General features: G+C 37.5%; 1 protein-coding gene across 8 annotated transcripts in view; it reads right to left on the reverse strand.

Annotated features, from left to right (window-relative positions):
* NUP98 (nucleoporin 98 and 96 precursor) overlaps window positions 1–27,707 on the reverse strand; it is a gene marked incomplete at its 3' end in the record, with an annotated part of 101,625 nt that overhangs the window by 18,646 nt on the left and 55,272 nt on the right. For 4 of the 8 annotated variants that reach the window (XM_082660030.1, XM_082660029.1, XM_082660028.1 and 1 more), the window contains 9 exons: window positions 20,543–20,659; window positions 19,023–19,321; window positions 16,865–16,978; window positions 16,008–16,146; window positions 10,360–10,537; window positions 9,423–9,587; window positions 3,603–3,785; window positions 2,717–2,873; window positions 570–999 (listed from right to left, as the gene is read on the reverse strand). In XM_082660030.1, coding sequence (XP_082516156.1) covers window positions 570–999; window positions 2,717–2,873; window positions 3,603–3,785; window positions 9,423–9,587; window positions 10,360–10,537; window positions 16,008–16,146; window positions 16,865–16,978; window positions 19,023–19,321; window positions 20,543–20,659 — 1,782 coding nt within the window. Of the gene's footprint in view, window positions 1–565; window positions 1,000–2,716; window positions 2,874–3,602; window positions 3,786–8,495; window positions 9,588–10,359; window positions 10,538–16,007; window positions 16,147–16,864; window positions 16,979–19,022; window positions 19,322–20,542; window positions 20,660–27,707 lie in introns of those variants that run through there. The other 4 variants (XM_082660032.1, XM_082660031.1, XM_082660034.1 and 1 more) reach the window with 2 other exon arrangements.

Genomic DNA, 27,707 nt, shown 5'->3' on the forward strand with positions numbered 1-27,707 from the left:
ATATATATATAAAATCAGTACGGTAATATATAGTATATAAAGTATATACAGAACTATAATCATACATATGTAAATATTAATGGTGGGAACTGTGTAGAGATATATAACATGTATAATTATCAGATGTCATCTTATTTCCAAATACTTGTGTATGGATTATCCACAGTTCATACATTTACCTTATTAAGTCTAAGACACAGGGAATGTGCTTTAATGAGAATATACCTTACTTATGAAGATATTACCAATATCTAAGTGAGAAAATAGAAAAATGACTAATGCAATAAAAAGGATGAAAACTCAAGGAATGCTGCAGCATTAGCTTTGAGTCTGTTACTTTTCCACCTAAAGTTTAACTGTTAGATAACTATTCTATACTCTTCATACCTTGATGGTACAAATGGAGCTATTAATCATTTTAGCTTTTAATTATACAAATAAAATTGTGCTAAGAATATATCTAGAAAGATCACAAAGCAGGGCCCTGAACATGGGTCTCCTGGTGATGAAAAGCTTTTTCTCACCTACCACGTTGCCCTTCTCAAAAAGCATAAGAATACGTGACTCACGATTTAACAGCTACTGGATTAGGCAGGAATCCATATTCCATAGAATCAGCAATCTGATGATTTTCCAGTTCCTGAGGGCCACTCAGCTGTTCTCCACTATTAGCAAGAGTCCAGTTAGGGCCCCAACCAACCCGAAATGAGCGTCCCATAAACAGGGCCAGGTCCATCAGGAGTTTCCCCTTTCCATAGGTGACAGACTTTTCAAGAGGGACTAGGCCTGGTTGTCTGCGTGTACCCACTGTTTTCAACTGAACCTCAGGTGCTGGGCTGGGCACCGTAAACACAGAGGTCAGGGGTGGAGGGACAGACCAAGGGGATGTGGATGGAATATTCATCAATGACGATGTTCTGGGAGTGCGACACTCTTGTAAAGAGGCACTTGGTGAAAGAAAAGTTCCACTTGCAAATTTTGATTGTAGTAACCCACCTACTAAAATAAGGAAAAAAAAAAGACTATTAGAAAATACAGTCTATTGATTCTTGAACAACAACCATCAAGGCTGAAATTATAGTTTTATTAAGCTACTTAAATCACATACAGATGACCAGGAGTAGCTTATATCAGACTCTACAGAAATTCCTCTTTCACACAGGAAATCAAGGCAGGAATTCTAATGATGATGATGTCACCAACAATAACAACATTAATAACACTACTACTACTACTACTACTACTACTACTACTACTACTACTACTACTACTATTTAAAAAAACTATCTAGCAGTTATCTGCAGCAGACTCTATATAAGCCATTTATATACACTGTTTCATTTCATCCTTCAATAACTTTAAATGAAGAACATTACAGTCCTCACTTTATAGATGGGAAAACTGGGCTCAGTTAAGTGACTTGTCCAAATCCACAAAGCTACTAAGTGGCAGAACTAAGAGATAAACCCAGCTAAGTCTGACACCAATACTCATGCCCTTATCAGAATGCCAAATGTAACCTTTCTTAGTCAATATAAAAAGTTGGTAAGATCAAAAGTCAAATTCATACCACTCCAGTACTCAATGTCAGACTTAAGAAAACAGAAACCTATCTGTGATTGCATATATGCCTTTCAGAGGCATCTTGTGATTGCATATATGCCCTTCAGAAGGATAGTTCTTGTTATTTTTGCCTGTTTTCCAATTTTATGTATTTCCTGTCTAAAGCAAGGACTTAGTTACTGAAGTATGAGATTTTCATGTAGTGTTCATTACGGAAAAGCTTGCTATAAATGTTTAACTGATGCTTTATTAAAGTATTTTTAAAAAGGAAAGTTAACTAGGGTACTCAAAAGAACTGAAAAATAAACATTTAGTTTTTGTTTTTGTTTTCGTTTTGGTACACGGGCCTCTCCCGTTGCGGAGCACAGGCTCCGGACGCGCAGGCTCAGCGGCCACGGCTCACGGGTCCAGCTGCTCCGCGGCATGTGGGATCTTCACGGACTGGGGCACGAACCCGTGTCCCCTGCATCGGCAGGCAGACTCTCAACCACTGTGCCACCAGGGAAGCCCAAACATTTAGTTTTTAAGGCAATATAACAAATATCTTCCTGGTAGTTCCTCTGGCTTTCAAACCGTTTTGAAATTACACCTGCTGAACTCCTCTGTTGATATCAATACTCTACCTCCAATCCCACATAGTTACAAGCCCACTAGAAGAGATAAGAAAAGCTTTAAAATGTACAGGCAACTGCTGTCCTGGGAATTTGGGAAGGTTTAGGGAAAGGTAGAAATCTGAAAAGTTTTGCACATTATAAGAAGCAACATTTGCCCCTAGAAAGCAATAATGATAGTGTTAGAACTGCACAAAAAGAGTACAGAGCAAGACAACTTGCTGATTCCTCTAAGGTATGATAAAAATTAGGAAATCTGAGCTTACTATCTAACCCACACTCATAAGCAAATAAAAACATGCCCCCCAACAAAACAAATGCTTTTTTTCTCCATACAACTTCTGCATCTGCACCAGTGACCATGTTTTTTAAAAACTGGCCCCGCCTAACAGGTGCATTTATAAGAGTACATTTCTGCTTGGCATCATTATGTCATACACCTTTAGGGAGCTGTTTGCTAGAGAAGTCAACTCAGCTTAGAAGAAGATATGTGAAAAGCCAGACTTTACAGCTTTCTTGCAAAAGAGCATCTTTTACAGTACCTAATGAACGGGATTTTGATGAGTGAGTTGCTGAAATGGGGAGCCTGGGAGAACAGATTTCTTGAGACGTATCTGCTTTAGAAGGAAGGCGACTGAAGCGTTGATCCAGGACCATATCTACATCTTCTTCATCAGCAAGCAATGATGCTTTCATGATCTAAAAAGGCAATATCTATAGAATGAATGTGCTCCCCCAAATCCAAAGGCCATAAAAGAAAAATGCAGTTTACAACGACCAATTTTTTAAAAAGCTCTGTCTCAGGCTGTGTCCAGAGCTAGTATAATATTTGTGTGACTCTGTTCCACTGTATGTGCCTGAAGGACAGAAGTTATATAAAACTCCTCTGCTTTGTATATACAGTCTCACCAGAGGCTGGCACACAGCAGTTGCTCACATGTCTGCTGAATGAATTAATTTCAAAGTCAAATGTAAGTCAAAGGCTAAATTCATAATATGACAAAAGGCACAGGCAGGGAGAAGTTGAGACAGAGCTTAAAGAAACTTGTAACTACAATTTAAAAAAGAGAAAAAATAAACAAATGAACAAACAAAACTCCTGTGGAGCACTTTCCAGAGCTTCAAAACCTCTCTGTAAAGTAAATGAAATTAATATTTTATAGTGCTCACATTAAATGACTTGCCTAAAGTCACACAGTAACAGTTACAAAACTGGGGTTAGAATCCAGGTCTTCTGAATCTCACTATAGCCTTCCTCCCACGAATGGGAAAATGATGCCTAAACATGGGCCATATTCCTGGTTTTTCTCATTCCAGTGACCATTCAATGCTCTTAAGTGATTAATGAAAGGAAAAGCCTGATGTTATGAAGGGAAGATAAATATTAGTTTGGATTCCTGTTGTAGTAAGGGTGGGTTAGGACTTCACCTGTAAGACATGTGGATTAATTCCCAGTGAAGACGCAATGTGTGTTGAGGCAGACACAGGTTCCTGATCCTCAGGCACGCTCTCTTCTAACATGGAATCCAAAACTGGCTCCTGGGTGATATCTATCATGTCACTGTCCAGTTCCACAACCCTCCCTAACTGCTCCACCTCTGGGCTCTGGCTCTGTAGACAGCAGAAAGATCAGGGAAGCAGCATTAAACGACACCAAATAGACACAAAGCTTCTAGACCATATTTACTTTATTCAAAATATGATACAACAATATTAGATTCTGCCCATTCCATCATAATGTGAGGTAGCATATTTGCTAAAGAGGATTTAAAAATTACCCCCAAATTCCTCTATTAGTACTTGGGATCCAAATGAGGATTCATGGAATCACCCTTTTGTAATATTATGGTCTAGAGCCTGGAACCTAAGCCAGCACCCATACTGAACATATGGTCTTCTTGAGACAAAGATTATGCCTTACTTGATTTAGTTAGCAACTATAATTTTCTGATTTATACAGGGTTACCCTTCCCTCACATTCCTTGCAGTCAGAAGCCATTGGGAAAAGAGAATAAAAGATACAAATATCAAAGTCTCCAGTAACTCTGCATTTTCTTAAAGAAAACATTTAGACATAAATTTCTAGTTATCACAAACACAATTTTGGGCCTGGAATTTATCTTTCAGGAGACTGAATCCTAAGGTTAGCTGGGCTCTACCCGTGCAGTATCATATCAGATGACGAACGTGTACTCTAATTTCCCAAAAGAAAAAGCAAAGTTCTATTAGGAACAATTTTTATCTGGGAATAATTCCTTTATGTTTAAATGTGTCAAGAGTTAGATTTACATTTATTAAGCAGTTTTAAAGATACAGCCATGATTAAGTCTATGGTTTGAAAAGGTAAACATTCATAAAGCGGAAACACACTGTAAAATTGGCTCAGTGCAAATTCATTAAATATGTCCTAAACTTGCATATGACCTGGTTAAAATGTTAACAAGCGGCTAAGCCAATTTACGAAACATTCTCAAATCTAAAAGTTCTTCCAATTAGTTTTCTTCCATAATCTCATCTGTAGATTACTAACCTTCCACAATTTTTGGCTTATCTTTCATGAGTGGCCTATTTCATGCTAAACTTCAAATGGATGCTATTGTACAATAGGTGGTTAAAAAAAAAAGTTTCATGATTTCTTTGAACCAAGAAACAACCATTAGCATAACTTTTTAAACTTTAAATTTTTCAATGGTGTATTATCTATTACTCCCCTGAATTCCTTTAACAAATATCCTTACTAAAAGAATGACTATTTCCATCTATAACTGTAGAAAAGTTGAGGTGTTGGAAACGTGGTGAATTGCCACTTAAGTTGTGAACAATCCCCAAGGACTGCTCTAACAAACTGGAGGCTAAATAATGGTTAAAAGACAAAATGATACTATTTTTTACCTATTGGGGAGGCTACAGGCAGGTCTAACTACTTTTACGTTTTAAAATTCTGGAAAAAAAATGAAAAGCAGCCCTGGTGGTGATCCTCTCATTATAATTACAAGAATCATGGGAACACTCCAATGCCCTCTGGTCTGTTAACTTTTAACCAATTCACTTTATGAATAGTTCTGAAATTCCCCATCCTCTGTCAACCTGTCAGGATACCCTCTTCTGCTGGGCTCCCGTAACACCTTGTCTATACCTATTTTATACACTATATCATGGTATAATTCCTTGTGTGTGTGTGTATACACACATACACACACACACACACATATATATATTTGACCCACCAGATTGTGAAGGCTTGAAAGTAGAGATTATAGCCTACTATTTTCTGTATCTAACACCAAGCACGTTGTTAAATTCACCAAAACACTTTGTTATTTCTACTGGCTAATGCAGTGTCTGCCACGCAGTAGGAAAAGCTAATACCTATGAAAGATAAGGAGCGAGTATAGGTGCGAGGAAAGGAAGGAGGAAGAGGGTTTCAATTTACTATACTATTCAACAAAGGAATAACAGTAACAGCAACAGATGCTCACTTAGAACACTTTTAGGCAGTGGCAGGATTTCATCAAGTAACTAGATTAGAGACCCAAGGGACTCAGCCTATCTTTAAGAAAGCTAAGGATCAAGGTTTTATTTGTTTCATCCTCATGCATAGACTTCAAAGCTACTGTCATCTAATAAGTGGACAGGGCGAAGTGAATTTGCAACTATGAGGACCTGGTAAACTCCTAGAAACCCCATGTGTGGATTTCATTTAAGTATATCTAAGTAATTTCAACAAACTACCCCAACAGATGTTATTTTCAGAGAAATCTTGGGAGATCAGGTGCTTCCTCAAAGCCAGTACTAGAAAGAAAAGTAGACAATAAAAAAAATTGGTGACACAGAAGGACCTGAGTAAGGAAAGAAGGGGGTTAAAAAAAAAGAAGCCCATCAAATACTAAGTAAACAGACAAGATCTACAAAATGACTCTCTTTAGATATATGGAGGGTGATGTTTCACAACTGAAACCTTTAATGTTTTTAGAAACCTCCACTCTCCAGCTCAAAAGAATCTTCCTCATGTAAACAATACCCTAAAGATACAGCATCTCTTAATCCAATAGATAAAGTAATGCAATGAAGTTAAATCAAGATACCCTTATTCAACAAAGGGTAAATATCCAATCCAAGGTCAAATCCATGTTTAAATAATTCATATTGTTCTCCCAGCCAAATAGCCTAATCCAGTATATAAGTACTACTATTGCCTGCCTCCAACTCGTTTTCTAACAGCAAAGAATGTTTCATATTCATTTTGCTGGAAAATCAGCCCTGTCAACAATACTGTGTTCAAGAGCAATCCCATGTCAGGGTTACAAGGGCCCATGAAAGTGTGCATGTTTCTACACATACATTCACGGATATTACTGCAGGAGGTATAGGATTCAATAACATGAATATCTGAAAAAGGCTTGTGACTATAGAATTATTTTATATATAACATGTATAAATTACATAAAATATATTGATTCACTGGCTAAATTTAGATACCTGCCACTTTTTAAAACAAGTAAACACAAGATAAAATGGAACTTTCTTCTAAATTCTAATCACTTTTTCCTTTAAAAAACTTTTAAAGTTATTTGAATGTACTCACCGAGTAAACAATGCTAAGTTTCTGAGCAAGTCAACTAGTGTGTCTTGATGGTACTGAACACAAGTTACATTTCACTATAAGGCTTAGGAAAAAGCTACATGTCTCTCTACGTCACTGCTGAAGATCTGAAGCCTTTTGACAGTTTCGAAACGAGGCTACATATCTCAATCACTTGGGGGAAAGCATTTAAAATATAAATATGCCTGAGCCTCAATGCCAGATACATGGGCTCTCCAAGATATTGATGCAGTTGGCTGAAAATTGGGTCTTAGATCAGCATTTTAGAATAAATGTTCTAACTACCAAACAAATGTTTCTGTAACTGCCCTAATTCACCTGTGATGAAGGGTTTTCTGCCAACATTTTCTCTAACTTAAAAGGCATAGAGAGGGAGTTCCCTGGTGGCCTAGTGGTTAGGATTTGGTGCTTGCACTGCTGTGGCCGGGGTTCAATCCCTGGTTGGGGAACTGTGATCCCACAAGCCATTCAGCGCAGCCAAAAAAAAGGCACAGAGGAGAAGATTACATAAAAATATAGTTACCTTTCTGTTTTCTGATTGCTTAGATTCACTTGCTGTTTAAGGAGCAAAGCAAGGTTTAAGAACGAACTGCAAAGACAGGACTGAGGATATTATACAAAAGATAGTTGAATAAATGTAACCATTAAACAAAACTATATATCTTCCTAATGCCTTAAGGACACCATCCCCCCCCCCCCCGCTAAAGTCAGAGAACCTGAGATTGTGTACAGTGGGGGAAAGAAAGCTACAGCAGACGGAAGGAACACCGTATCACGGAAATCAACCCCTCCAGGGAGCCAGGTGACAATGTGAAGACAGTCATCTTGACACTGGGATGAGAAGACTGTGCTGTTTCCAGTTTATTCAGATGGCTCAAGTATTTTCCTCATGCCAAGTAAAATGTAGGTCCTGCTGCTAATAACTCAAAAAACTGTGCAACCACTGGCATTTCCCCTAACCTCACTTAGGTCACTGGGCATTACAGAGTTCTCCAAAGTCCCCTGTTATTGTTCTAACACATTAGCCTAAATATCTAAACAAGTCTACCCATTTCTCCCTTCTGCATCCAAAAGGTCAAAGACGGTCCACTTCCTCAATCAAAGGAGATATCTGGATAAGATACCTATTCACTATATTCTCTTTGCCCATCTTGATCCTTACCACCTCTCCTTTTCCTAGAACCTTCTCCTGAAATTTTTTGGTGCTCAGTTTTTCAAAAGAACTCTCTCACCTACTGTAGTGCCATCACAGGAATTTATTGTTATCTCTTACTATTTGTATTCTGGAAATTAAAGAGCCTAGAAATCACTGATGGTCAACATTACATAAATTTGCTCTACCTGTCCAAAAGATGAAGCTTTTCTTTTTCAGCTGTATCTTTAAGGAGCCTACATATTACTTTTATTGGCAGAAAAGAAGGCTATCTGACTCTTATCCAAAGAAATACATATACAGTATACTGCAAAATTGGAAAGAGAGATTATACAAAGCATATGATTCAGACAAAATGAATGTGGGTAACTGGAAAACCAAGTCCATTTACAGCATTTCTTTAGTTCAGAAGAGATGTATTCTAAATAGAGGGGTATTCTAAAGGCTAAAATTATAAACATAAAAGTCAACATATTTCCCATTTCCCACTTGTATCATACCCTCCCCCTCACCCTGTACGCGCAAACGTGAACATATATACACAAAAGTCTCCAAAGTGCCTCCCAAGAAATTATTTAATCAATCATAAAAATCGCACATTTCAGCAGCCTTCAGCATTAAGAATTGTAGCATGGAAAATTCCAAAGGTCCTGCTTTTAGCAGCTGAGAGGTAGAGGATGCTTTACAAAGACATTTTATATCAAGTTCTCTTCTTTGAGATGAGTATGGCAGCACAGAAAAAAACTGTTATAACCTGATTGAATATAAACAACATCCAAATGAAAGTAAAACTCCCTTATGATTTGGCAAAGAAACTACCTGATATTTAAATTACAAACCTTTCCTTACAAGGACAAAAGGTTTATATTGGCTTAACAATACTGAAAAAGAGTGTGGTACAGGTAATTGCAATAAATGATGTAGCCCCTACTCTCCCCAAGCCAACAATTCATTTGTATTCTAAAGCTTTATGTATTTTCATAAAGATTATGTATTGTCAAAATACAAATATCAAGAGATTACCTGAAGTATAAGCAAACAACTTGAGAAAAATGAAGTTAAAAACCCTTGCAGAAAGCTAACCTGAACTTTTAAAAAAACCATGGAGGTAAAGAATAAGATTAAACTGCACATTAGGTAGTCAACAGAAGTCGGGTTTACTCTGCATCAACCCACGCAAGCAAAATACTATCTTAAGTTGATCACTGAGCAGAGAATTCAGCAAGTCCAAATGAAGAGAGAGGGAGGTGTTTAAGAATGACAATCTGTAGAAGGAATGATCCAAACAGCAAGAGAATTCTTTGAATCTCTCAAGTAAACAACAGATACCAGTACCACCTCATGCCCTCCCTTGTAATTGTCTTAACATGATTGCCAATACATTTGTACTCTTCAAAGTTCCGGGGTCATAAAACAGCTTTGTACTAGCTGAATGACTTGCTTTCAACGTCTGTATCATGGACTCCATTCAAATTCATTGTCCTGTCTCTACCTGGGGCGGAGGTGCTGGTTTGCCATTAAGAGCCATCTGGAATGGGGTGGCCTGGCCTGCAGGAGGTAAAGGGGCAGTCTTCAACTTCTTTGTACTAGTTTTGGATGGCCGTTCCTCCTCCTCTTCATCAGAATCCTGAAGGCCATACTTAGAAAAATGAGAGACCTAAGGAAGAGAAGAATCCAACAAAATCACTTTTAACACTGTTATATTCAGAAGGGCTTCCATTATACTTGCCCTTGCAATCTTACAGAATTAGCTTCAAAAAAAAAAAAGAGATCAAAATATTTAAAGCAAAATGAAATGTCACGTATCATACTTCACTGTTTTTTTCTACGATTTACTATTAATACAGGAAACCAAATCCAGAAGAGTCATTACTATTTTCGGTATATATGTATATATTATGTGCGTGCGCGCGCATGCGTGCGTGTGTGTGTATGTACTGCCTAGTTGTTCCTTACCTACACAAGGGCCTTCGACAAGCTAAATAATCCAACTGGTCTAGAAGAGAAAGAATCCACTGGACTAAACTATTAAGGAAGGGAGGAAGTCAACCTCTACATACCCAGAAATCTTTAAAAGAATAAAAATTATTTAGGAAGAGGTGATCTATCAAGAGACAAAAATTCTGCCTGATGTCCCCAATGATGTCACAAATTAAAAAAACACACCATAGAAGTATATCTAAATGGTCATAAGATGGGGCGTAGAACTTGAATCATGTGCTCAAAAAGTTTATAATAGCTCCTTACTGCTCTGGGGTTTAATGAGATGTGTAATTTGAAGCAAATTATGATGTATCTCTATATCTATTTCCTAATTTGTAGAAATAGAATTTAAAAAAGGATCTCTTCTAACACAGTTTATAACTACAGTTTATAAGAACTAGGTTAAATGACTATACCTTAAAAAAAAAAAAAAAAAAAGACTATACCTTAAATACCCAAGAACCAGTTTCAGGACGGTACTCTTTGAACTGAGCTCCCTGTTTCCTTGAAACTGCTTCCAATCTTCCCTCATAGTTGATATCAGCAAGTCGATCTGGGCTCTTTATTAAACAACGAGATGTTTTATCTGTTGGCCAAACTCCATCCAATGTAACTTCAGCCTTCCTGTAATGTACAATCAAGTAAAGTGTAAATGTTTCATATCTATGACCAGAAAGCCAAGTAACACATATATACACAGCAAATAAAGGTACCTGTGTTACTGTGGAATTATTCTGCAGGTGTTTCATAAACTTGAGTCTTGGCTCCTAAGGTAGATGGGCTTAAGAGTAAGGAATTACCCCCACATCAACTAGCTAAATATCTGGTTCAAGAGTGTCAAATCCCACTTACTTCAAACTACCATGGTACATCAATTATTTCCAATCCGATTTTTTTTTTTTAGTAAATTTATTTATTTATTTATTTATCTTGGGCTGCGTTGGGTCTTCATTGCTGCGTGCGGGCTTTTCTCTAGTTGTGGCGAGCGGGGGCTACTCTTTGTTGCGCTGCGCGGGCTTCTCATTGTGGTGGCTTCTCTTGTTGCGGAGCATGGGCTCTAGACACGCGGGCTTCAGTAGTTGTGGCTCACAGGCTCTGGAGTGCAGGCTCAGTAGTTGCAGCGCATGGGCTTAGCTGCTCCACAGCATGTGAGATCTTCCTGGACCAGAGCTCAAACCTGTGTCCCCTGCACTGGCAGGCGGATTCTCAACCATTGCGCCACCAGGGACGCCCCTCCAATCCGATTTTTTTTTTTTAATGGACGGGGACGGGGGTGCGGGGGGAGCCTGCATTGGGTCTTCATTGCTGTGCTGGGGTTTTCTCTAGTTGCAGGGGGCTACTCTTCGCTGAGGTGGCTTCTCTTGCTGCGGAGCACGGGCTCTGGGCATGCGGGCTTCAGTAGTTGCAGCACGTGGGCTCAGTAGTTGTTGCGCACGGGCTTAGTTGCTCCGTGGCGTGTGGGATGTTCCTGGACCAGGGATTGAACCCGTGTCACCCGCATTGGCAGGCGGATTCTCTTTTAATTTTATTTATTTATTGTCTGTGTTGCGTCTTCGTTGCTGTGTGTGGGCTTTCTCTAGTTGCGGTGAGTGGGGGCTACTCTTTGCTGTGGTGCGCGGGCTTCTCGTTGTGGTGCGCAGGCTTTTTGTTGCGGTGACTTCTCTTGTTGCGGAGCACGGGCTTCAGCAGTTGTGGCACACGGGCTCTAGAGCGCAGGATCAGTAGTTGTGGCACATGGGCTTAGTTGCTCCGCAGCATGTGGGATCTTCCTGGGCCAGGGCTCGAACCCATGTCCCCTACATTGGCAGGTGGATTCTTAACCACTGCGGCAGGCAGATTCTTAACCACTGTGCCACCAGGGTCCCCAATCTGATTTTAGTAACACTTAAGCTATGCATCCTTGACCAAGTCCAGTGTTAATAGTTCAGTGCAAAGACCTAAGTGTTAGTGAAGGTCTTAAAGTGTTATTGTACATAACAACAACAGTAATAATAGCAGCAACTACCATTAACAACGAATGCCTGCAGAATGAGGTATCAGGAACATCACAGTATTAACCATTAAATGAGTGTGAATTGATGATAATAATGGTAATGTAATCCTTCTAATAGCAATATCTGAGATCAAGGACTGTGTCCTATTCATCCAGTATGCCTTGCATTTAGTACAGTGATTACCACATAATAATAGATTACTTTTTTTTGATGACTTTAACATTAATTTTTATTGTGGTTAAAAAGGTATAACAAAAGTTATCATCACCATTCTACTGTCTTGTTTCTATGAATCTGACTCTCTACGTGCCTCAAATAAGTTGACTCATACATTATTTGTCTTTCTGCAAGCAACTGGCTTATTTCACTTAGTATAATGTCCTGAAGGTTCATCCGTTCCGTAGCATGTGTCAAAGTTTCCTTCCTTTTTAAGGCTAAATAATATTCCACTGTGTGTACATACATTTTGTTTATTCACGGACACTTGGGTTTCTTCTACCTCTTGGCTATTATGAACAGTGCTGCTATGAATATGGGTGTGCACATATCTTTTCAAGACTCTATTTTTCAATTCTTTTGGATATATACTCAGAATTAGAATTGCTGGTTCATTTTTAAGTTTTTGAGGAACCACCATACATACTCTTTCCCATAGCAGCTGCACTACATTTTACATTCCCACCAACAATACACAAAGGTTCTAATTTCTCCACACTCTTGCAAAAACGTTATTTTTCTTTTAAAGTAACCTCCTAAGGGGTGTGATAACTCACTGTGGTTTTGATTTGCATTTCCCTAATTATTATCAATGTTGAGCATCTTTTCATATGCTTGTTGGCCACTTTTTTATCATATTTGGAGAATCATGTATTCAAGTCCTTTGCCCATTTTTAATTATTTTTTTTTAAATGGTTGAGCTATAGAATTTCTTCATATTCTGGGTATTAACCCCTTATTAGATACATGATTTGCTGGCTTTTCATTCTGTTGATTATGCCCTTTGATGTACAGAAGTTTTAAATTTTGATGTAGTCCACTTTGTCTATTTTATTTATTTATAAATTTATTTATTTTATTTATTTATTTTTGGCTGTGTTGGGTTTTCGTTGCTGCGCGCAGGCTTTCCCCAATTGTGGCAAGCAGGGGCCACCCCTTGTTGTGGTGCGCGGGCTTCTCATTGCAGTGGACTTCCTCCCTCCCTGTGGTGGGCTCTAGGCACACGGGCTTCAGTAGTTGTGGCATGTGGGCTCAGTAGTTGTGGCTCGCGAGCTCTAGAGCCCAGGCTCAGCAGCCGTGGCGCACAGGCTCAGCTGCTCTGCGGCATGTGGGATCCTCCTGGACCAGGGCTCGAACCCGTGTCCCCCACACTGGCAGGTGGACTCTCAACCACTGCGCCACCAGGGAAGCCCCAGTTTGTTTATTTTTACTATTTGTTGCCTATGCATTCAGTGTCGTACCCAGGAAGTCTTTGCCATATATGTTGTGAAACATATTCTAAGAGTTTTATAGTTTTAAGTCTTATGTTTTAGGTCTTTGATCAATTTTGAGTTCATTTTTATTTATGGCATAAGGTAAGGATACAACTTCATTCTTCTGTTGTGGATATCCAGTGTTCCCAAAACCATTTGCTGAAGAGATTTCTTTCTCCATTGCATGGTCTTGGCAACCCTGTCAACATTTAACCCTGTATGTGTGGGCTCTCTATGCTGTTCCATTACTCTATATGTCTGTCTTTATGCCAGTAACACACTGTTTTGGTTACTGTAGCTTTGTTTTTCAAGTCAGGAAGTGTGAGTCCTCCAGCTCTGTTATTTTTCAAGATTAGTCTGGCTATTCATGGTACCCTTGAAATTCTGTATGTTTTAGGATCATTTTTTCTATTTCTGCAAAAGATGCAGTTGGGATTTTGATAGGGACTGCATTAACTCAGTTGACTGCTTTGGGTAGTATGGACATCTTAACAATTTTAAGTCTTCCTATCCATGAACATGGGATATCTATTCATTTATATGTCTTCTTTAATTTCTCTCAGCAGCGTTTTGTAGTTTTCAGCATATAAGTCTTTTGCCTCCTTGGTTAAGTTTATTCCTAAGTATTTTATTCTTCTTGATGCTACTGTAAATGAAACTGTCTTAACTTCCTTTTCAAATTATTGTTAGTGTACAGAAACTCAACTGTTTTTTGCGTGTTGATTTTGTACCTTGCTAAATGTGTTTATTAGCTGTAAAGTTTTTTGTGGAATCTTTAGGCTTTCTACATATAAGATCACATCATCTGGGACTTCCCTGGCATCCCAGAGGTTAAGACTCCACACTTCCACTGGAGGGGGCATGGGTTTGATCCCTGGTTAAGAAACTAAGATCCCACGTGCCACACGGCACGGCCAAAAAAATAAATAAGTAAAAATTAAAAAAGAAAAAGATCACATCATCTGTGAACAGAGATAAAGTTACTTCTTTCTTTTCAATTTGAATGTCTTTTATTTCTTTATCTTGTTTAATTGGTTTGGCTCGGACTTCCAGCAGTGGCAAAAGCAAGCATCCTTGTCTTGTTCCTGATCTTAGAAGAAAAGCTCTCAGTCTTTCACTACTGAGTATGATGTTCCCTGTGGGTTTTTCAAATATGGCCTTTTTATGCTGAGGTAGTTTCCTTCTATCTTTATTTTGCTGAGTGTCTTTAAAATGAAAAGGTACTGAATTCAGTCTACTGCTTTTTCTGCACCAAGATGATCATGTGGTTTTCTTCCTTCGTAAATGTGATGCATTACATTCATCAATTTTTGTATGTTAAGCCATCTGTGCATTCCAGAAATAAATCCCATTTGGTCATGGTGTGTAATCCAATCGATGCAGTACTGAATTCTGTCTGCTAGTATTTTGTTGAGGATATTTACATCAATATTTATTAAAGATACTGGTCTGTAGTCTTTTCTTGTAGCATCTTTGTTTAGCTTTGGAATCAGGGTAACGCTTGCCTCAAAGAATTAGAAAAGTGTTCCCTCCTCAATTTTTGGGAAGAGTTTGAGGAGAATGGTGTAAATTCTTCTTTAAATGTTTAGTATAATTCACCAGTGAAGCCATCTGGTCCAGCACTTGGGTGAAGCGGGCACCAGGGAAGGGGGTATTGATTACTAATTCAATTTCCTTATTAGTTACAGGGCTGTTCAGAGCTTCTATTTCTTTGTTTTTATTATCATTTATAAATTTATTTATTTATTTATTTTTTTGGCTGTGTTGGGTCTTCGTTGCTGCGTGCAGGCTTTCTCTAGTTGTGGCGAGCGGGGGCCACTCCTCGTTGTGGTGCGTGGGCCTCTCATTAAGGTGGCTTCTCCTGTTGTGGAGCACGCGCTCCAGGCATGTGGGCTTTGGTAGTTGTGACACTCAGGCTCGGTAGTTGTGGCTCATGGGCTCTAGAGCGCAGGTTCAGTAGTTGGGGTGCACAGGCTTAGTTGCTTAGCACGTGGGATCTTCCCAGACCAGGGCTCGAACCCGCGTCCCCTGCACTGGCAGGCAGATTCTTAACCACTGCGCCACCAGGGAAGCCCTAGAGCTTCTATTTCTTCATGATTCAATCTCAGTGGGTTGTGAACATAAATGACTTTAATTATGGCCCTTTCACCTGGACCATATTAGAAGCTAGTATCTCACACTAACATATAGAGAAAGAGTTAAGCACAGTCACAGCAGAAACAAGAAAAAAATACTATTAAAAAGCATTTTCCAGGACTTCCCTGGCAGTCCAGTGGTTAAGAATCTGTGCTTCCACTGCAGAGGGCAAGGGTTCAACCCCTCATTGGGGAACTAAGATGCCACATGGTACGCAGTGTGGCCAAAAGAAAAAAAAAAGGCGTTTCCCAAAAGTTTTTGGAAACTAACCAATTGGACCTGATGATATTAGGGAAAAGAAGCCAAAGAAGTCATACTATATCATTTCTTTATCACTTACACTTTTAAATGAAAGTAGAGAAACAATAATCATACACTATAGTAAGTCAAAGGAATAAGTTGCAAAAAAATGTATATAATATGAATACATTTGTGTTAACAGAAAAAAACTGTGATTTAACTGATTATTTTTTAAATATGTAAATAAATTCATACCTATTTAGCCCTTCACCCACAGGTGGTTTTTGGTTATCATCTAAGTAAACAATCACTTCTTTCCTTCGGATATGCACAATGTCATCTAAATTTAGATTTGTCAAATTCACATCTCCTTCAAAATAGATTGAACCATAACCTATAAATCAGAACAAACAGTTAAAAACTCATCCTGTATAGAGGGCAAATACCCATTTCATACTTCTAGTGATTATATAATGAGAAGGAGCAAGCAGCTTTAAACATTAATCAATATTCTAAATCACCCAGCAATTCCTTGAATGGGTTATTTCATCTATAATATGTATTAGAAGGTGACATCAAATACATTTATCTGATTTAACACGTGCGTTTTTACAGCACTTAACGTTATCCTCAAAATAGCCTTTTTAAATCTCTCCCCAAATTTAAATCTCTCCGGCTGCTACATAAACAACCCTTAACACCTAGCCTGCAGTATGAATTAAAATACTTGAGCCCTTCTTTTAATACAATACAGCAAGATGAGATTTTTCCCCAAGAAAATTTATCTGTAATAACTTAATAATATGAAGTTGAACCTAAGTATTACCCATCTCTTGTCAACTATTAATTTTCTCACTATTTCTTGCTGTTTACAGTATTTTAATTGTAGAAAATTGCAATGAGCCAAATACTTACAAACAGTCTTTGTGAAGACTATTACAAAGTTCTAGTCTTTTTTTGTTACTTGTCAATCAAAGTGTCTATTCAGGCCAAGGTGGGTCCAAATGTAGGTAAAAAACAAATTTAGCTGTTAAGAGCTTGCTTTACTTAATTACAAAAATAAAGTGAAGATCTCTGGCTTATACACTACTAACTCTTAAATTCACACTCACCTTTACGACCAATAGTGAAGTCAGAGACAATGCACTCTCCTTTTTCATTGGTAATTTTAGCTAGGTCTTCCATGGATGGAATAGTATAGTAGCCAACCTTAGTGAGAACGATGCCTATGACAAAAGAAACAGAAAATACTAGTTGTGACTGACCTCAGGTAGAGGAATTTTCGGTAGTATTTATTTCACTTTTTCCTTTTTAAAAATTTTCTACAGAATGGAATTTAAAAAATTACCTGATCAGTAAATTATTATAAAAAGAGAAAATATATAGGAATAAAGCATTTTTCCAAGCTAGTTTTCTTTTTTTTTTTCAATCTGCTTTTCTAAGAGACACTATTCCTAAGAGAAACCAAGTGTTTTTTTAAAAAAACCTCATGGTTAAGTAAGTCTGGAGAACATGCACAAGATAGTATATTACAGGTTCTGAAAACTCACAAAACAATGAAATCTATTTACTTAATCCAGTGTTTCCAAGACTTATTTAACCACAGAACTTCCTTTTCATATGACACCTATTAACATACGTGCACTATGAAAGGCATTCCATAGAATACATTCTGGGAAAGACTTATTGTTTTCTTTTATTTTACACATGGAAGACGCCCAAACCCAGGTTTTTGGCTTATGTGGTAATTCAGTGGATTAGAGGTGGAGCTAAAACTCCAAAACCAATGCTTTTAGTTTTACATGTTATTGCCTTCTATAAACCTCTTGTATCTTTCAAATTTACATCCTCAAATTGAGAGCTAAAATCAAGATGAAAAATCCTACATGAGAAAGTCCCATAGACAAATGGAAACTTAAAGGACTACACTGATGTTATTTTAAAAAGTGCTAACTAGGCAGATTTCTGAAGAAATCAAAGAAAATATAGCATGGGTATGCTTGTTCTAGTCACTCCTTGTTCCATTTACAGGAAGAGATCAGGCTAACTTGCTCTCTGAGAGGAAAGAGTTTAAGGCCAATATAAGATCAAATTCCAGCCTCCAGCAATGCCCACTCACATGTTTAACTTGCTTCTCTATGGGCGAGTTTTAGAGGGTTGTTAAAGTGTCCTTGAGAATGGAATTTTAAATTGGGAGGCGGCAAAAAATGTCAGTGAGAAAACTCGAAACAATAAAAAAAAAATCTAGACTGGATATTTAAGATGTAGTATTATAATGAACTCATGTAGATGTCTAAACACAAATGTAGATAACATAGGATTCTTAATGTGGAAGTATAAAGTTGTTTCCTTAGGGCGCCAAGTGGCCAAAGATATATATGAAGGCAATAAGATAATTAGATATAGAACAAGTTTACAGACACATCAAGACAAACTGTAAAATAAATTTAAAAAAAAAAAAGGCAAAACTAATCTATGTGACAGAAACGAGACTGTGGTTGACTTCTTGAGATGGGGACAGAAAAGAACTTTCCAGAGTGAAAGAAATGTTCTATCTCTTGATTGAGTATATATATGTCAAAATTCATTGAAATGAACACTTAAGATCTGTGTACTTCACTATATGTAAATTGTACCTCAATTAAAAGGGGGGAAGGGGGAATGTAATGACATTTGTCAAAACCCAAATGAGATGTTAAGTCAACAGAGAGAAAAAGCAAACTTTAAGCATCCCATCAAGATACTTCAATCTTGTAGTTTATACTGTTTCATGGATTAGTGTGGAAAAACTAATCAGTTCATTGTTGGGGACAAAAAAGAAAAGCACAGAACTGAGGTGATAATAACCATAGCAACCACTAACATTTGAATGCCTATTCTAGTCAGGCATTATGGTCTACTCAAATCTCAAAAATCTCATATGATAATACTGCTATAATTTTAATTAAAAAACCAATAAACAATATGTGAGTTTATAAAGCTAGGAAAAATTATGAGGATAGTCTCTCTGGCTACAAAATTTGGGATATTTAAACTATACCAGGATAATTAATAAAATGAATTTTAACTACTCCAAAGGTACAAAAAAAAAGTGAATTCCAAATCAACCAAAGCATCAGTGAGAAGTGTTTAAGTGTTAACTTCCATAAAATGCAATAAAAAACATTTAGAAGTTCAGATAGCTGACTTCTATTATGTTGAAAATCAGTGACAAACAGGAGGTCTCATATGACTGGTAGGAGATTACTTAAGTGCCAATCTGAATCTGACCTGCTGGATGCATATGGTAAGTATTATTTTCTATTTCTTCTCGGTCATCCTGAAGTGACTCCTCATGAAAAGAGGTCTCTTCACTGCTTCCTTCCAGCCCATTTCGCAAGGCAGCATGCATGTTTAACGCAACAATGGTATCATCCACACTGTTGCTGCTGTTATGTTTATTTCCAGCACTCTCTGGGGTTTGAGGAATGGGTTTGGCAATAGGGTTAGTATAAAAACGTGACACAAGAGAATCATCATCTCCATCCTGCTGATGGTTTTCATCGACTGGTTTGCTCAGAAAACTGAATCTGAAAAGGGAGAAAATAAATACTATCTTAGTCCCTTGAGTAGGAACAGTAGTAAAATGGTAACAATCAAACATTACTAGGCTTTTACTAGCTTCTGGCACCGTTCTAGGTAATTCCATGTATTAAAAATTCACTTAATACTTACGGTAAACCTGTAAAATAGGCTATCATTCTCTGTATTTTACAGAAAACTCGGACACAGAAAAATAACTTGCCAAGGTCACAAAGCTGTTAAGTGCTAGAGTTGGGATTGTAACCCAGGAAATCTGGCTGTAGATTCCACAGCTTTAACTGACCTATTTTCATGAATGAATGAACCTGAGCGTCACAACATTTAGTTTAAACGGGGAAGGGGGTGTCTACTATGTGGGGTCAAATAATCAGTGGTGAATTTCAAAATAAAAAACTGAAAATTTAAAATTTTTAATATTATAATCAATAAGGTATTAGTGATTCATTTATGAAAACTCAAACTAAAATTTTATCCAAAGAGAAAAAAAACAGAAGTGCAAAGACATATATACAAGGATTTTTCACTGAAGCATTATTTTGAATATAGGAATACCAAAATAATCTAAATGTCCTCTAATAGAGAACTGATTGAATTACCTTACATTTACAATAATGGTTACAGACTCATTTAAAAAGAGGAGGCAGGTTATTCATATTGATACGGAAAGGTGTTTACAGTAAATGGAAATAAGCAGGTTACAGAATATTATTTCATGCATAAACTCTACAATATATAAGAATATATTTATAAATAAAATTTTAAACTGTAAGAATATATACTGAACTCTTAAGAATTAGTGTATATACTTGTACTTCCTCCTTTATATATTTCTATACTTTTTTATTTTTTTGGTTTGGTTACAGTGACTGTGTACCACTTTAACAACCCCATCCAAAATGACATACATGGATACCAAAATAGTTTTGCAGAAATGAATCAGAAAAATAATTTTATGGTCTAAAGTACTCAAGAAGTAACAACACAACATAACTTCTAGATGCTGATATGCTGTAATATTGGGTTGGCCAAAAAGTTCGTTTGGACTTTTCCGTAAGATGTTATGGAAAAATCCGAACGAACTTTTTGGCCAACCCAATACTTCTAACTTCATACAATTTCATAGAATGAATAAATTCTAAGCTCAGCATCTTTTCTAAATGAGCACAAGGCCCTCTACCAGAAGTAACCCAAATGAGAATTCAGTTTACCTCTCTCCATTTTCTGGATAATCAGATGGTGAAGCTAGATCTTCTGAATCACGATTAACAGGAGAGAAGAGATTGCTATTGTTAAGGTTTTTCAAAACCAACTTCTTAATGCTCTTCCTATAAAGAGACCAAAAGAAAAAAAAGAAAGAACTCAGGCACACATAATTACATCAAAGACCATCTTAAAACCTTAAGTGGAAAGGAACACTCTTATTCAATTCATATATATCTAAAATTGACCTAACAAGTTCAATTCACCAACTTATCCCATAAATACATAACCAGAACACAAGGTCTCAAATATATTACACTCAGGTGTTTGGAAGAATAAGCTAAGCACATCAAAATCAAGTAGGAAATCCCCCAGAAAATACTCTTCCCTTTCTGAACTCCCTGAGCATTTTGTTCAGACACTAGTTTACTCATCACACTGTCATATATTTCAATTACTTCTCGACATGTCTTTTCTCTCGTTAAATACTTTTTCTTTTTTGGCAGTCAGGATTTATGACTGCTCCTGCATAGAACCTGGCACGCTGCCTTGAAGGAAAATAGGATAGATGTTTGTTGATTAAATGAGAAAGGTTTCTTTAAAAAAAAAGACAAGAAAGAGGAGTAAAATCCCCTGATATCCAATGATGGAAATGACCATGAATACCTAAAAAGTTCGTTTGTGTGCAATAGGTTTATTTAAGGCAACAACCTCTACAGCATACCAGCTTTAAGTAGAAAAACAATACAAGAGATCTTAATCAACCTCCACTTAAAAAGTCACTGGATTACCTAATGCACTCCATTCCCTCTTTTAGAAAAACCAACCACTGGGAATTCCCTGGAGGTCCAGTGGTTAGGACTGCACGTTTCCACTGCGTGGTTTGATCCCTGGTTGGGGAACTAAGATCCTATATGGTGTGCGGTACAGCCAAAAAAACAAAAACAAAGCAAAACAAAAAAAACCCCACCAACCAACCCGCCTCCCCACCCCCCGCCCCGACCGCCGCCCAAAACCAACCATTAAGTAGTTAGGCCACTCTCTAATTTATTCTAGTCTCAACAACTGGGTTATATAGTAACAAACATCTAGTGTTTGTTCCTTACCTATGTATGCTATTTATACTCCCTATAGTCATGATGTTATTAAATAAGTATTAAGTAAGCCAATGAAATAGGCACTTGACAATAAAAAATTATTATTTCCATGAAAAATAAAAGTTGCTCTCCTATTAATGGTAGACTAGGTAATGCAGACTAATTCTCCTAGGAAGGATTACCAGAAAACTCAGAGCTCTTTCTAGGCATTAAGAGCCAACAAGATAGTAAAAAATGACTGTACCAGCAACCTGGGGGGACAGTGGTACGGGGAGCTGTCCGATATTTTGGGTTGCTTTTCTCCTGGAGACTTTTCGGATCCAAAGGGAAGGCTGAGAGGCTGATGGTGAACTTGACAAGTCTTGTGGGACCAGGGAGGCAGAGATGAGTCTAGAGCCACCAAGGGGGTGGGTCACTAGTAAATGCCACTTGTTTTGTGTTGGGACCTGAAAAGTCTCTACCCCTGGAGTTAAGAAAGAACTAAAAGTAAAAAGCACATGGTCCTAAGTTCAGCTATGACTCATCTCATAAGCACTGTCATAAAAAAAGAAAAAAAAACTCTGAAGGTCAATATCATCATCCTTGAATTCCAGTTACTGCCAGTTTTCTTCAAAGAAGGTAAATGGCTAATAAGCACATAAGACACACAACATCATAAAGGGAATGCAAATTACAAGCATGAGGTACCACTTCACCCCCACTACAATGGCTATTATAAACAGACAGACATACCAGAAAATAACAAGAGCTGACAAGGATATGGAGAAAATTAAAACATTGTGCACTGCTGGTGGGAATGTAAAATGGTGTAGCGGCTATGGAAAACAGTTTGGCAGTTCTTTCTTTCTTTTTTCCTTTATTTTTTAACATCTTTAGTGGAGTATAATTGCTCTACAATGGTGTTAGTTTCTGCTTTATAACAAAGTGAATCAGCCATACATATACATATATCCCCACACCTCCTCCCTCTTGCGACTCCCTCCCACCCTCCCTATCCCACCACTCTAGGTGGTCACAAAGCATGGAGCTGATCTCCCTGTGCTATGCGGCTGTTTCCCACTAGCTACCGATATTACATATGGTAGTGTATATATGTCCATGCCATTCTCTCACTTCATCCCAGCTTACCCTTCCCCCTCCCCGTGTCCTCAAGTCCATTCTCTATGTCTGCGTCTTTATTCTTGTCCTGCGCCTAGGTTCTTCAGAACCAATTTTTTCTTTTTTTTAGATTCCATATTTATGTGTTAGTATACGGTATTTGTTTTTCTCTTTCTGACTTACTTCACTCTGTATGACAGACTCTAGGTGCATCCACCTCACTACAAATAACTCAATTTCGTTTCTTTTTATGGCTGAGTAATAGTCCATTGTATATATGTGACACATCTTCTTTATCCATTCATCTGTCAATGGACACTTAGGTTGCTTCCATGTCCTGGCTATTGTAAACAGAGCTGCAATGAACACTGTGGTACATGACTCTTTTTGAATTATGGTTTTCTCAGGGTATATGCCCAGTAGTAGGATTGCCGGGTCATATGGTAGTTCTATTTTTAGTTTTTTAAGGAACCTCCATACTGTTCTCCATAGTGGCTGTATCAATTTACATTCCTACCAACAGTGTAAGAAGGTTCCCTTTTCTCCACACCCTCTCCAGTGTTTTTTGTAGATTTTTTTGATGATGGCCATTCTGACTGGTGTGAGGTGACACCTCATTGTAGTTTTGATTTGCATTTCTCTAATGATTCGTGATGCTGACCATCCTTTCATGTGTTTGTTGCCAATCTGTATATCTTCTTTGGAAAAATGTCTATTTAGGTCTTCTGCCTATTTCTGGATTGGGTTGTTTGTTTTCTGGATATTGAGCTGCATGAGCTGCTTGTAAATTTTAGACATTAATCCTTTGTCAGTTGCTTTGTTTGCAAATATTTTCTCCCATTCTGAGGGTTGTCTTTTCGTCTTGTTTATGGCTTCCTTTGCTGTTCAAGAGCTTTTAAGTTTCATTAGATCCCATCTGTTTTTGTTTTTATTTCCATTTCTCTAGAAGGTGGGCCAAAAAGGATCTTGCTGTGATTTATGTCAAAGAGTGTTCTTCCTATGTTTTCCTCTAAGAGTTTTATAGTGCCTGGCCTTACATTTAGGTCTTTAATCCATTTTGAGTTTATTTTTGTGTATGGTGTTAGGGAGTGTTCTAATTTCATTCTTTTACATGTAGCTGTCCAGTTTTCCCAGCACCACTTATTGAAGACGCTGTCTCTTCTCCACTGTATATTCGTGCCTCCTTTATCAAAAACAAGGTGACTATATGTGGGTGGGTTTATCTCTGGGCTTTCTATCCTGTTCCATTGATCTATATGTCTGTTTTTGTGCCAGTATCATACTGTCTTGATGACTGTAGCTTTGTAGTATAGTCTGAAGTCCAGGAGCCTGATTCCTCCAGCTCCATTTTTCTTTCTCAAGACTGCTTTGGCTCTTCGGGGTCTTTTGTGTTTCCATACAAATTGTGAAATTTTTTGTTCTAGTTCTGTGAAAAATGCCATTGGTAGTTTGATAGGGATTGCATTGAATCTGTATATGCTTTGGGTAGCATAGTCATTTTCACAATGTTGATTCTTCCAATCCAAGAACATGGTATATCTCTCCACATGTTTGTAACATCTTTAATTTCTTTTATCAGTGTCTTCTAGTTTTCTGCATACATACAAGTCTTTTGTCTCCTTAGGTAGGTTTATTCCTAGGTATTTTATTCTTTTTGTGGCAGTGGTAAATGGGAATGTTTCCTTAATTTCTCTTTCAGATTTTACATCATCTTTCACCATCTGAAGAGTTTGAGAAGGACAGGTGTTAGCTCTTCTCTAAATGTTTGCTGGAATTCGTCTGTGAAGCCATCTGGTCCTGGGCTTTTGTTTGTTGGAAGATTTTTAATCACAGTCTCAATTTCAGTGCTTGTCATTGGTCTGTTTAAATTTTCTCTCTCTTCCTGGTTCAGACTCGGAAGGTTGTGCTTTTCTAAGAATTTGTCCATTTCTTCCAGGTTGTCCATTTTATTGGCATATAATTGCTTGTAGTAATCTCTCATGATCCTTTGTATTTCTGCAGTTAGTTGTTATTTCTCCTTTTTCATTTCTAATTCTACTGATTTGAGTCTTCTCCCTTTTTTTCTTGATGAGTCTGGCTAATGGTTTATCAATTTTGTTTATCTTCTCAAAGAACCAGCTTTTAGTTTTGCTAATCTTTGCTATCATTTCCTTCATTTCTTTTTCATTTATTTCTGATCTGATATTTATGATTTCTTTCCTTCAGCTAACTTTGGGGTTTTTTTTGTCCTTCTTTCTCTAATTGCTTTAGGTATAACGTTCTGTTGTTTATTTGAGATGTTTCTTGAGGCAGGATTGTTTATTTGAGATGTTTCTTGTTTCTTGAGGCAGGAATGTATTGCTATAAACTTCCGTCTTAAGAACTGCTTTTGCTGCATCCCATAGGTTTTGGGTCGTTGTGTTTTCTTCATTGTCATTTGTTTCTAGGTATTTTTTGATTTCCTCTTTGATTTCTTCAGTGATCTCTTGGTTATTTAGTAGTGTACTGTTTAGCCTCCATGTGTTTGTATTTCTTTTTACAGATTTTTTTCTGTAATTGATATGTAGTCTCATAGTGTTGTGGTTGGAAAAGATACTTGATACAATTTCAATTTTCTTAAATTTACCAAGGCTTGATTTGTGACCCAAGATATGATCTATCCTGGAGAATGTTCCATGAGCACTTGAGAAGAAAGTATATTCTGTTATTTTTGGATGGAATGTCCTATATCAATTAAGTCCATCTTGTTTAATGTATCATTTAAAGCTTGTGCTTCCTTATTTATTTTCATTTTGTATGATCTGTCCATTGGTGAAAGTGGGGTGTTAGTCCCCTACTATGATTGTGTTACTGTTGATTTCCCCCTTTATGGCTGTAAGCATTTGCCTTATGTATTGAGGTGCTTCTATGTTGGGTGCATAAATATTTACAAATGTTATATCTTCTTCTTGGATCGATCCCTTGATCATTATGTAGTGTCCTTCTTTGTCTCTTGTAATAGTGTTTATTTTAAAGACTATGTTGTCTGACATGAGAATTGCTACTCCAGCTTTCTTTTGATTTCCATTTGTATGGAATATCTTTTTCCATCCCCTCACTTTCAGTCTGTATGTGTCCCTAGGTCTGAAGTGGGTCTCTTGTAGACAGCATATATACACGGCATGTCTTTGTATCCATTCAGCCAATCTATGCCTTTTGGTTGGAGTATTTAATCTATTTACATTTAAGGTAGTTATCGACATGTATGTTCCTATTACCATTTTCTTAATTGTTTTGGGTTTGTTATTGTAGGTCTTTTCCTTCTCTTCTGTTTCCTGCCTAGAGAAGTTCCTTTAGCATTTGTTGTGAAGTTGATTTGGTGGTGCTGAATTCTCTTAGCTTTTGCTTGTCTGTAAAGGTTTTAATTTCTCCGTCAAGTCTGAATGAGATCCTTGCTGGGTATTCTTGGTTGTAGGTTTTTCCCTTTCATCACTTTAAGTATATCATGCCACTCCCTTCTGGCCTGTAGAGTTTCTGCTGACAAATCAGCTGTTAACCTTATGGGAGTTCCCTTGTATGTTATTTGTCGTTTTTCCCTTGCTGCTTTCAATAAGTTTTCTTTGTCTTTAATTTTTGCCAATTTGATTACTATGTTAACCTGACACGGATTCCCTTATATGTTATTTGTTGTTTTCCCCTTGCTGCTTTTAGTATGTTTTCTTTGTATTTAATTTTTGATAGTTTGATGAATATGTGTCTTGGCATCTTTCTCCTTGGATTTATCCTGTATGGGACTCTGTGCTTCCTGGACTTGATTAACTATTTCCTTTCCCATATTAGGGAAGTTTTCAAATATAATCTCTCCAAATATTTTCTCAGTCCCTTTCTTTTTCTCTTCCTCTTCTGGGACCCCTATAATTTGAACGTTGGTGTGTTTAATGTTGTCCCGGAGGTCTCTGAGACTGTCCTCAATTCTTCTCATTTGTTTTTCTTTATTTTGCTCTGAGGTAGTTATTTCCACTACTTTATCTTCCAGGTCATTTATCCGTTCTTCTGCCTCATTTATTCTGCTATTGATTCCTTCTAGAGAATTTTTAATTTCTTTTATTGTGTTGTTCATCATTGTTTGTTTGCTCTTCAGGTCATCTAGGTCCTTGTTAAACGTTTCTTGTATTTTCTCCATTCTATTTCCAAGGTTTTGGATCATCTTTACTATCATTACTCTGAATTGTTTTTCAGGTAGCCCGAACAGTTTGCCAGTTCTTTAAAAGGTTAAGTATAGAATCAATGTATGACCAAACCATTCAAGTCCTGGATATATACTCAAAGGAATTGAAACTGGGACTCTGATACTTGTACACCAACATTTATAGCAGCAGTATTCACACAGCTGAAAGGTGGAAACAACCCAAAAGTCCATCAATAGATGGAATGGATAAACAAAATGTGGGTTAACCATACAGTGGAATATTATTCAGCCTTAAAAAGAAATGAAGTTCTGGGCTTCCCTGGTGGCGCAGTGGTTGAGAGTCCGCCTGCCGATGCAGGGGACACGGGTTCATGCCCCAGTCTGGGAAGATCCCACATGCCGCGGAGTGGCTAGGACCATGAGCCATGGCCACTGAGCCTGCGTGTCTGGAGCCTGTGCTCTACAACGGGAGAGGCCACAACAGTGAGAGGCCCACGTACCGCCAAAAAAAAAAAAAAAAAAAAAAAGAAATGAAGTTCTGATACATGCTACAACTTAATGAACCTCTAAAACATTATGCCAACTAATGAGAACATACTGTATAGCACAGGGAACTCTACTTAATGCACTGTGCTGACATGAATGGGAAGGAAGTCCAAAAGGGAGGGGATATGTGTATATGTATGGCTGATTCATTTTGCTGTACAGCAGAAACTACACAACATTGTAAAGCAACTATACTCCAATAAAATTTAAACAAATAAAATAAAACATTATGCCAAGTAAAATAATCCAGACATGAAAGAAAGAATAAATTCTGTATGATTCTCT

Source organism: Grampus griseus, assembly GCF_964374135.1.
Source record: "Grampus griseus genome assembly, chromosome: 8".
In the NCBI taxonomy this organism is placed as follows: Eukaryota; Metazoa; Chordata; class Mammalia; order Artiodactyla; family Delphinidae; genus Grampus; species Grampus griseus.